At 33.1% G+C, this 12,233-nt stretch overlaps 1 protein-coding gene across 1 annotated transcript; it reads right to left on the bottom strand.

Annotated features, from left to right (window-relative positions):
• Positions 1-6,850: 6,850 nt before the first annotated feature.
• LOC106464801 (mid1-interacting protein 1-B-like) lies at positions 6,851-8,511 on the bottom strand. The gene has a single exon (XM_013924960.2). It carries the CDS (start codon positions 8,335-8,337, stop codon positions 7,690-7,692), a length of 648 nt encoding a protein of 215 aa, XP_013780414.1. The 5' UTR covers positions 8,338-8,511; the 3' UTR covers positions 6,851-7,689.
• Positions 8,512-12,233: the final 3,722 nt, after the last annotated feature.

Raw genomic sequence — 12,233 nt, 5'->3', positions numbered from 1 at the left:
ACCAATAATTAATCCATGAATACGCCACGAATTCATTTCATGGACGACCTTAATTTTGATTGGCTCACCGACGTTTTACTGCCTCGACTGCTCTTTTCTGCCTCCTTGTTGGTCAAGCTTGATTTCGCAAAATTTATTTATTTCAGTTAGCTATGAAATGTGAGGTTATGGTATAGTATAGGGTGGGGGTGGTAATACTTGCCCCGTCATTTTTGACGGGCTATACGCTAGTTTATTAATGTTTTTTTTCGTTGCTTTTTTGTTTGCTTATTTATGAAGATAACTGGAAGAAAGGAAACTAGATGCAAGACAATAAAATTATTGTTGAATTTCAATATAAGATTTAAGAATGTTAGATTAAAAGTATAATACTAGAAATATTCTAAATTACAATACTCGAAAAAGGGGTTGTAAAGAGATATTATGAAAGAATACCACTTTGCGATGAACACAAATAATGAATAATTATAAATATACCATTTTGGGATTTAAGCAGAACAGTCAATTACAACTTTATATTTTTAGGGCTCACTCTTCAAAAATAATAAACGTCAGACCAAATGTTGATGAAAATAATTTAATTTATAGATAATTTATTTGTAAATATTGTACGAATTTATAGCGATTTTCTCCGCAGTTGATAATAATGTATCATCTTTTTTTTTCCTACTTACGCGTTATATAGCCATTTGTAAATATATTTAATAACTACTATTTTGCTTTAAATATTCTTTCAAATTTAAAATTACCTATTAACTTGACCAGGAGCGTCATTTGGGGGGGGGGGGCGACAGGGATGGCTTCTTCATTCAAGCTTAGAAAGGAAATGATCCGTTAGTCAGTAGGCCAAATAATCCGAAGATGTAAGTGTTTCTTTAACAGTTAAAATGTTAAGTTGACTGTTTGGTTAATATTGTGAAATCTTATGATAAAAACGCTCCAGGATATGATCTAAAAGTTGCAATTTCTCATGAATGGGTGGATAATGTTTATCATCATTTACCCTATTGTATTTTTCTTATATAAATCCCATGTTTCACTAGATAACCAATCTATATTTGAACGATTTTGGAAAATTTTTCGTTCCTTCGCTGATTTGCTAATTCATTTCTGGTATAGTTAATCTAGAATTCTAAAATAATATTATATATATATAGTAAATTAAAATAGTGGATTTGTATACAGATAACATGGTTGGTTGTGTGTGTGCGCTCCATGCTTCGTTTGGTGAAATATTTACAATATTATTTATCCTTTCCTTTTCTGTTTAATATTTACACATTACACTCCTTTAATCCTTTGTCTTCCTTAGGCCTTCGGACTATCGACCCCAAGAACTAAAGGGACTTCACCCTTGGAAAAGGTCCCAAATGGCAGTTTCTGTGAGACATTTCTACTTAGGTCAGATTAATACATATATGCCATAGCGTAGATCTCCAGCTGAATTGGGAGGGTCCACGCGAGTTCAGTCTTCTTTGCCCTCCCCCACCCCCAAGCCTTTTGTAAAATGTCGCTATTGCATTTATTATCTCTTACAGATCAATTATTTAAATCTACAGAGTTTTCCGAGTTTCCCAAAATTGAGTCGTCAGAAAGGTTCGCGAACAAACCTTGAAAATAAATAATAATTTGTCTGTTTATTTATTTAATAGGTACTTAGTAAACCCGATGTGTTTTTTACTAAAGTTATTTACTGGGCCAAGACTGGCCATCAATGTTTACGAATAGATCTTGACTCATAGAAAGAATGAGATGTACTAAAATAAGATTTTAGTTTTATACGAGAGGTAATTTCAGTGTCTAAATAGATATTACATAGATGTAAACAACTGAGCGAAATGAAAGGCATCATTATATATCTCACATGTTGTTGTTGTTTTTTAATTAACTAAATGTACTGTTATTTTTTCTATAAAAATCATATGGTTCGTAACAGTATTTAAGATAATAATTTACTTAATTATTAGTTTAAAAATCAAGCCTATTTGAAAGTATTTATAAACATTTTTTATTACAACTATACGTTTCATGCATTTATTAACACCAAGTTGGACATTAAGAGGTGGAACTTTTTCAGTTCATTTTTAGAAGTTTCTGTTGTCTCTGTAAGTTTCTTTGATTTAGTGCAAAGGTATACATTTGGCTATCTGCACTCTCTCTTCCACATCCTCATAAAGAGAAATCATTTATTGTTAACCGGGTTAACTATGGTCAAATGCTTGAGGAATGTTACTTTCCTGAACTGTCTAAATAGTCTCGGTGAAGAAATGGGAGTATTCGCATGAAAACACAGTGGTTCCAGCAGGACGGGGCAACTCCTCATACGACCAGAGAAACAAGGTGTTACCTCAGTGAAAAATTCTCAGACCAACTAATTTTTCTTTATGAGGATGTGAAATGGTCTCCATATTCACCTGGTTTGTCATCTCTGGACTTCTTTTTATGGGGTTATCTAAAAGACAGAATTCATGCTAACCTTAAACCTCTGACTATTAATGAGTTCATAGACAATATCCGCGGGAAGATTCGGAACATTCCCCTACAAATATTCTTTGAAGTTGATGAAAAGTATGTCAATTCGAATGCAGGCTGTTACCGGTAAACGCGGAGCCTACGTTTAACAGGATAATAGGAGCATAAATTTTCATCTTTAGACTTTAAATAAATGTATTTATTATTTGATAATCACCAGATTTTTGTACCTTTTTTTTGGGGGGGGGGGGAGGCAGCCTATATATATACACACAAATCAAGGCCAAAACGTTTGCAATGAGACAAAAATGTTGTCTATTATCAGTCATTGTAATTACCATTAAGTCGTAATGGAAAATGCCTGTGGTCATAGCTCCCAAAAGCGTTGTGGGTGTTCCATCTATAAGACATTATTCAAACTCAAATGTCGAACTAGTTAGCAACCACGGAAAATCAGTTAGGAGTTAGAAATTGAGCGCTAAAACCCACAACGTCTCAACTCCTACTTGCTTTCGCTGTCCGCAGCCAGTTGTGGGAAGGCAGTCACCCCTAGTCTTTAGACATAGAAAAAAAAAAGAGCCTTGTAGTAGAAATAAACTACTCTCTATTTCTACAATTTTTAGACTTCTCGCCTTCACAATCTTCATAATCATTACAAAATTGTGTTCAACGATGTTAAGTAGAACTAAAACACCTTTACGTTTCCTTAATAGTTATGTAATGATGAAACTCCCTATCTTTCACAAAAAAACAAAACAAATTTGTTCAAGTATAAACCGGGTGAGCTAACTGAAGTTGGTCTTTTCGTCTCGGTATACTGAACAAATACCTTCCGAAATTATAGTTTATTATTTAAAAATTTTGAATGACGTTAAGTAGTGACCTCTAGGTAATCCAGAAAGTAATTTTAGTAAGACTAGTGTTAAGGCGCTCACCTCGCAAGCTGCGGGCCGCTGGTTCGAATCCTGTCACCGAACATGCTCGCCCTTGCAGCCGCGTGGGCGTTATATTGTAACGGCCATTTCCATTTTTCATTGGTAAAAGAGTGGCCCAAGAGTTGACGGTGGGTGGTGTTGACTAGCTGCCTTCCTTCTAGTCTACCATTACTAAATTAGGGACGGCTAGCTCTGATAGCCCGTGAGTAGCTTTGCGTGAAATTCAAAAGATAGAAACTTTCTGTTTGTTTATCTCTTAACATTTGTGTAACTATCTGTTCGTTTATCTACCGACATGTTTGTCTTCGTTGTTATAGTTAGTAGCCTATACGGTCACCTAAGTGTAATTACTAATTAGATACAATTTTGCATGTTTGTTAATCTGTTAGTCTTTCTGCCTATATGTTTAATTTCTTCCTTTCTCCCTTTACAACCGGTTGCTCAATGTCAAGTTTCTGTTAGCATTTTTATAACTAGTATTAAAGACCTCTGGCGAAGAGCTAGTGAAAACGTCTTCTGTACAATATATGCTAACCAGTAAGATAATTTGTTATTCTAAACAGGTAAGATTGATGCAGTGCTCCTTGTACGCATGAAAAGTGAATATGGCAGCTCATACTGAATTTTCAGTAATGTCGATGTTAAAGAATTAAAAAATGGTCACTTTTAACTGATTTGAAGTTTTTGACTTGTTTATGTCGTTAGTGGCAACAGTTAACTGACTAAAAATTCTTCCCGATTTTTTTTTTTATTTCTTGGTCCCACACAGTTTGTTTGTTAATATGAACTGGTACAATATATTGTATATTGGTTGCAAATCACCCAAAGTCTTGAAGATAATTAACAGTAAAAACAGCAAACTTTTACCTCCATGTGCACCGGAGCAATCCGGTTTTATCTATTTCATCGCTTGTTTTTAAAATCCTGTTTCATAGAATAGCCTAACACTCAGCTAGAGGCAAAAAATTTCTTTAACGTTTATACGTGCTACGTATATAAACCAATGAGCTAAAGAAATGTGGAATTTTTGCACCCTCCTCACTGTTTACACTGAACTGAACATATAAATTTAATCTTACTGTATATAAATAACATAATGGAAGAAGAGGGACATTTCAATTAAATAAGTAAGTTTATAAGTCTATTAAAAGTACTGGCGCTTTTGCATTTGCTGTTATGTTAAACTTATATTAAAGTTTTCTTCATTACCCATTCAAGCCGTCTCCAACCATTATAAATATCGACTTAATAAACAAGTTGGACGCTAAATATAAATAAAATCAGTCATTGCATTTTTTATATATCTATCAGTGGATAAAAAATACAATGTTTGTTTGTTTCTAGAATTTTGTAACAAAATTACACAAGGAATATATGCGCATAAACGTCCTTGATTTTGAAGTGATTTCAAAGGTGTCTATGCTGTATTTGTAACAATGTTTCCTTGAACGTCCGCTTCTCATACGTTTTACATTTGGAAAAGTAACGACGGTAACGATATATACTGGAGAAATGCTTTTCAAAGTGTGTATGTTGTTTTCATAACAATATTTCTTAAAGCACCCACTTCACACGCATGCGCTTGCATTGAGAAGAAACAACCAGAGTAACGATATATACCGGAGCAGTTGCTTCTATCAATGTGTTTTGCCTTTGTAACATTACCTTAAACACCTACATCAGTGTATTCGAAGCACCTTCCTCTGGTGAGTTTAATAATTATGGTGGGGTAATAATTATATGTAATACATTTGTTTCTTGTGAGGTGAATCCCAAACTTCACATTACCTTAACAAGTGAAATTAAATTAGCATTGAGAACTAAGAAAAGATACAGTTTGTTGCAGCTAGTGGTTTGTATTATACTCAAATTTTGAGTTAATATTGCAAATAGTACTGAATAAGAAATTAGAACAATAATTTCCAAAAAAATTAGGGCGCATTGCTATTGAGCTGGTGAGAAGTATATTTCGTGATAAAAAAGTTTTTACCTTATAACCTACAGACAGAGCCGGAGTGACGTGTTTTGTGGCTGTAATTTATTGTTTGAATAATTTGTTTTGTTTTTTGTTGTTGTCGAAGTGCTGCTGCGTATGTGTGTAGTTTCTGGCTGTATTGTTGGTGTTGGTAATAATGGTATTTTTGTGTAAATTTTGCTGTGTATGGTTTTGTTCGGTGTGTTGCTTATTTATTCTGTAGTGTGTTGGTTGTTATAGATATTGTTGATACGTGTCTTGGTGTATTTGTATTTCAGATTTCCGTTGTATTTGCTGTTCTTTACAATTGCAACAGTGTGGTTTTTCATTTCCTATTGGGGACATTGAGTTGTGATGTTCACCACCACACCCTACACATTGTGGGAGAGATTTGCATAATTAATTCAAACACACACTGAATTTCCCTCCTTAGTATGACATAATGACGTTTTTAAAAAAAATAAGGAAACTGAGATAATTTGTCACCCTGCTATAAATGTATGTTATTTTGTCGATTATTTTTGGCTTCAGCTATTAATAACGTATTTTGAGGCACGCACTTCCTTAACTTTTTAAAATCTTTTTCTTTTCACACACTTGTATTCATTCTACAAAGCACTAAACTTTTAAATACAACCAGTAACAAAAGCCCGTAAACGGCTGCGGAATAATGAGCATGAAAGAGATACCAGCGCAATTTGACACTACTCCAAATGTGCTAATAACCTCCAACCCTAAAGTGAGTTGTTCAAGCTGGGTGCACCTGCACTTACCGTTCGTCCGCTAACGCAAAAAATTACGTCATTTCCTCTAAGGAAATAGTTAAGAGCCACATTTTAAAGGCTAATGTTCAAACCTAAAGCTTTTATAACGTTTACTTGTTTAATAAAATATTACTATTACTTTTTTGAAAGCAAAATGTTTTATTTTAATTAGCTTACGAATATTAATCACGCGGTTGGAAATGTTAATAGCAATTGGTGATTCAGGGCATTTTAATAATAAGTTTTATTTTCTTGTGTATTGATTTATGACACCAAATACTTTTCATCAACTTATTACACTGATTAGGATTCATTAATATATATAACTTTTTATTAGTTCCGAGCTACTTGGTTAGGAAGTGTACTTCTGATTAGAATTTATTAGTGATAACATTTAAACAAAGCTATCAAACTTCAATGTGGATTTCATATTGCTTCTTTGTGCAGATGAATAAAACTGCTTGTAAAATTATTATACAATGTCATGTTTTTCTTCTTTTTTTTTATTTCAACATGATATACTGTTTCAACCGTGACAGTCAGTCTCTGGGATAATTCTTTAATTATCTTGCGCTATATTTAAGACTTAAAGTCATCATTATCTGTGTCGATTTTTTCCCCTTTTGTTTGTTTGTTTAAACAGGCTGTAAGTATATGGAAACGGTTTTCGGCGACCTTGAAACGAAATACAAAATTTTCAAGACTTCAAGCTTCAGAAAGATTTTAATGAGGCAAATTATGGGACAAATACATCACATTAAAGCTAATTGAGCAAAAATGATATTAAAACAACATCAACACCGTTAATGTCTATCGGGACAACAAGCCATAACTGCTTAAACTTTAAAGACAATGTATACAACAGTATCTACAACGTTTTTAAAAGGCACGTTAAATTTTTACATACAACTTGAATACCAGAATTTGCAACTGACTTCAAGTTCATATACATACTTGTATAAATAACATTTGAGAAAAAAAAAAAGAATTAACACAATATACGTTGAATGCAACTTTTGTATACACAATTTCTTCGCTACTTACCACTCCCTCCCCACCTAGAAAAACTAATAATAATATTCAGTTTTACAATGAATTCTTTAAACAGCGGGTGATAATTTTTAGTTTGTTTTTTTACCATTAGTAGCATTACAAAACTTAGATGTAGTTTTTCACGAGTACAAAATTTAATCTAATTAAAAATATTACCGCACCTTTTTTCCAGCTCAGTATTTGTCATTTTGTTATAAATTATAACGGTCAGTGACAACTGTAAACATACTACCTTAGAACCATGCAATATTTATATTGCGAGGTTTACAAAACACATTAAACATATTTTGTATTATTGTATACTCCAATTTGGATTAAAGTTAAAAATATCTTATCAATATAATTACCATATTACCCTTAGTCTTGACCTATCATAATTATTGCGGAATTTACTGATCAGTAATTTGAAATCTATAATACAAACTTTAAAATACATTGAAAACAAAGAATATACACAAAAAAGTAGTTTTTCTAAGAACTTTAAATCATTTTACACTGATGATGCTTCTACTTCTTCTTGATATCTGAAAGACAAGTAATCTGCGGAATCTGAGAGTTGATGCAAAATGGTCTGAAGACCCTGTAGGTGATAGCGGTAGGCTGTTGCAAGATGAGTCTTTTGTGCTTCGGAGGTTAAAGAGTCCGGATCATTGATGACACCATCAACGTCACTGTCTCCTTGACTATCTGAGTCCGACACAGAACTTTTACTAGAAAGTCCGGGGTTTTCTTCTGAGGGATATCGCGTCATGGTAGCGGCTAAATGTTGCCGCTCAGTCCCAGAAACAGTCGAAGATAAATTTGTTCCACCAATAGCAGGTCCCCAAAGTAGTTCGTTTTTGATGTCATTAAGAGCCGTAAAAAAGGTAAAGAGATCCATTTTCGACATAAATTGAGGAGGACGTTGATGTACGTTACCTCCATCGGTCTCCATGTCTCGCAGCCGTGAAGGAACTAAAACTGTGGAGTCCATATTTGTAACGGAATTCACGAATCGATCCATTGCGCTAAGAATGGATTGCTGAGAACATGTAAATGCGTCATCACCTGCATGCCGCCTCTTACTTCGGATGTGTCTCCCAGAGTTGTTGCTATGTTGTCCCGTAGAAGGTTTAACATCATACATGTGATGTAACATACTGTCGAGTAATTAAGACTACCGATATACAATTAAAGTACACAGTTAATTGAAAACTAGTTGAACAGAAAAAACAGTCCGTATTTCACACACCCTCTCAATGATTCATAATCTGCTCAGGCTACTTAGTGTTTCAAACCTGAAACTACTGCTCGGGCGGTATTTATACTCTAAAATTTAATACATTAAAACCGGTTTTTCCGTCGTCTGAGCAGGGAGCGGATCTACGTCACGACATGGAACCTACCACTATGAAATACAAAATTAGAAATATAAACTAAGTATATTGTGTTTATTTAATTTAAAAGTATTATTAAATCCAAAACTTATATCTATATTGTGTAAATTATACAATTTTTTGTGACACCAGTCTTATATAGAAAATATATTTCAGGACAAATTATTTGTTTCCCTTGTATTACAAAGTGGTAGCTTCCATTTCCGTTCTTGCATCAGGTGATAGTGGTGCCAGTGTTCTGATTGGACAAATCTTCTTTACAAGTAACATGCGGCGTCTGGCTGAAACAGTACTGCCAGACACGTGAAATTGGGAGCTTATTTAACATAATCTTTTAAAAGAAACATGATGCAATTTCGTACGACTATTTAGCTGTTACTACTATAAATATAGAATATAAACTAATATATATGAGTCCGAAATGTATTTGAAGACCATCTATTTTACCAATTAGTTAATGAGACTACAAATAAAACAAAACTGATTTTTTTATCGAGTAGTTGCATTTAAAATATTTATTACACTGTATTCTTATTGAAAAACTTACTAAAAATTTTACCGTGCCATAGATATATATTGAACTTCCAGATCAGCCCATATTAGTTAAGCCCAACGAGATTGTTTTTATTACTATTCCCAGCTAAATCTATTAGTGATATTACCAAATTCACATCAAATGAATAGCAGTGTTGAATATCACTTTCTATTGAACACAAATATACAAAATGATATGATATCTGATAAATAAAATATTTTTAATAATAATAACCGTTTGAGCAAAACCACATTGGGCTATCTGCTGTGTCCACCACGGGCACTTGAATACCGCAATTTAGGGTTTTAACTCTGTCCCACCAGAGGATAAACATTTTTATTTAAGTTTAATTTTTTAATATTTATAATACAGTTCGAATACAAAGCCCAAGTACTAATACGATTGTCAGTGAATTTACGTAATTGTGAAAAAAGTGTTTCAAACTGAAGAATAGATTTAGAAGCAAATTTCGTACACTTTGAAAGCTGTAGCTAGCTGTTTAACTTTTGGGGAAGAAACCAAAATGTTGAGTTCATTCTAGAATCAATATACGTGTGCGAGGGTTATAGTGTAGAGTTCTATAGCAATACACATGTCTGTATACATAACTTGCTCTGAATAATATAAGATACCATTTTAGTATAAAATGCTACCAGTCCTCTATTTCAGAGGACAGTTTACTGTTTCCAGTATTTGCCCTCTTTCCTCTGACGTCGTCTGGTTGGTCAATTACAAAGTAAAGCAACGCGCTTGAAAGCGAAAGAATCAGTCTTTTTCATATTTTTCTAGTACGTGATACCTCTCATGACAGGAGGGAGGACCTTGAACTACTTAATATCCTTCGGGCGCAACACTTATTATCTGAGATATGGTGCCGGGACGTTCTCAATTTATATTTCGAAAAGTTGTTTATCCTAGACTGAATATCGTAAACACCCATTCTAGATTTTCCATGACAGATTTTCCTAATGAATTGACATTAATTTAGAGTATTCAAGCCTTACTATACATGCCAATGCGGAAACTAACAAAATGTGGCCTAACTATACTCTTTAAGAATCAATATTCAGATTTGTCTATAAATTATAATACTGCATAGGTGCAGTTCTGACCGAAAATAAAAGGTCCGTGATAATCCTGCAGCTTTGCCTGTGGTTAATCTAAGACAAATATGGTTTTTCTTTATCTAACACTAAAATTCTGAAATGAAGGGATGCACGCACAAAACCTTGCTATAAAAAAAGCATGCTGTAATTTCTACTAATCACTCTTTCAAAATACATTGCCAGTCTAAAAAAGAAAATCAATCCGAACTGTCATTATTTCTATTATTTCAAATACGTTTCAAACAATTCCTCATATAGTTTATAACTACAATTTTTTGTACCATATTTACTTGCTATTGATATTATACTTAAGTTCCCAATAGAATAACAAAAAAGAAAAACCCTTTCTTGAAATATCTTATCCCAAAATTTTGAGTAACTGGACTCTCATATGTGACAGGATTAACAATTAATATATCTATCTACACATATATATATATCAGAAAACTTTTCTGGTTACAATCTAATAACCTGTACTAATAAATAAGTAAAAAAAAAATGCTTTTTTTTTTCTGAAAAAAGTATGAATTTAAATCAAATAGAATTACTGAAAGAGATATTATATATAACTTCTACTTCATGTATTTGATAATTACAAAAACTTCTGATCGAAGTTAAAACATTAATCACACCCTACCTGCTCTGCCCAGTGGCAAAGAGGCTTTTCGTAATTGCCAAATTCCTGGTTATTCCAGGCCGGCTAGGATACAAGACGTAATATTAGTTACGTCGCTATTTATATTATCAAATTACTCGAACAATAAACAACTGTAACGGATGTGAAGTGGATTTAGCTGGTAAAATGTAATTTTTCATAAGTTTTTCTGTCGTTACTTATCAGAATTAAGAAAATAATTATTTGTTCGAATTAAGCACAAAGTTCCACAACTGACTATTTGTACTCTGCCTACTATGGGTATGCGAAGACACCCCGATATGCCACTGGGGGCGAAATATTTATTTGACCCTATATTTATTTATTTAGTTATATAATAACTTCCAACCACAGTAAAGTATATACTTAGAACGGCACCAGAAATTAACCTGCCTATCACAGTAGTTAATTAATTATACTTTTCTTGCGTTTTCCTACAGAAAATGACTAACAATGTTTCATGATAAGAGTACGTCAACGAAGCAATATTTCACCATAAGAGCACGTTTAATACTACATGTAACCTAGTAATCTAAACCTATATTAGCTCTTATAACCTTTCAATGCACTCTTTATTTTTTATTTATTTTTTGACGTATGAAGTTCAAAGGCATTACACTTTCACCTATACCTTCAGTCTACTGGGAGATTGCTCTATAATCCTAAACACCATTGGTCCTAATTAGGATTCATCATATTAACGTTTAGTGAAGTATCCTGATTTTGTAAATAAAAGTAAATTTTTGCATGTGAAAACAAAAGAACTAAAGAGTAGGGAAAAAAAGGCAAGTAACTGTATCATAGGAAATAGGAATGCCACGTATATTTTGTGGTGTATCAAATGAACACATTCAAGCAAGATTTATCTAGAAATTCTAGTGTGCCCACTGATTAAGCTTTGGCTCCATATGTTATCATCATTATTATCATAATGACATACTGATTGTACTTAGTGGAGGAAGGGGTATCTTTGAATTGATATTGTTTTAAAGTAGAGATAACACATAAGAGATACAATTAAAGGTTATTCTCATTATCATAATGAAATACTGATTTTTCTTAGTGGGGGGAGAGATATCTCTACTTTAAAACATTAGTAAATCATAGATAACATACAAGAGATATATTGATCTTTTTGCAATTACTTGACATGGTTCGATGAAATACCTGAAAGTAGGGTTAGAAATATATTTTGTTTGTTCTGTTGACAACTTGATAAACAATAAAAAAATATCAAGAATACTAACAACCAACTCGTTATTCGTTTTTCTGGACTCACTACTCACTTTTCTTGACTTGCTACTGCCCCTTGTTTGTTATTTGTTTTTCCCAACTTGCTGTCCCCAGTGGCACAGCGGCATG

The sequence above is a fragment of the Limulus polyphemus genome, unplaced genomic scaffold, assembly GCF_000517525.1.
Source record: "Limulus polyphemus unplaced genomic scaffold, Limulus_polyphemus-2.1.2 Scaffold63, whole genome shotgun sequence".
NCBI lineage: Eukaryota > Metazoa > Arthropoda > Merostomata > Xiphosura > Limulidae > Limulus > Limulus polyphemus.
The sequence above is the reverse complement of the archived record's forward strand: the minus strand, read 5'-3'. Positions and strand labels throughout refer to the sequence as shown.

What these genes read in the sequence shown, in the direction of transcription:
- LOC106464801 (XM_013924960.2), bottom strand. Translation starts at nt 8,337, where the DNA reads ATGTTACATCACATGTATGATGTTAAACCTTCTACGGGACAACATAGC.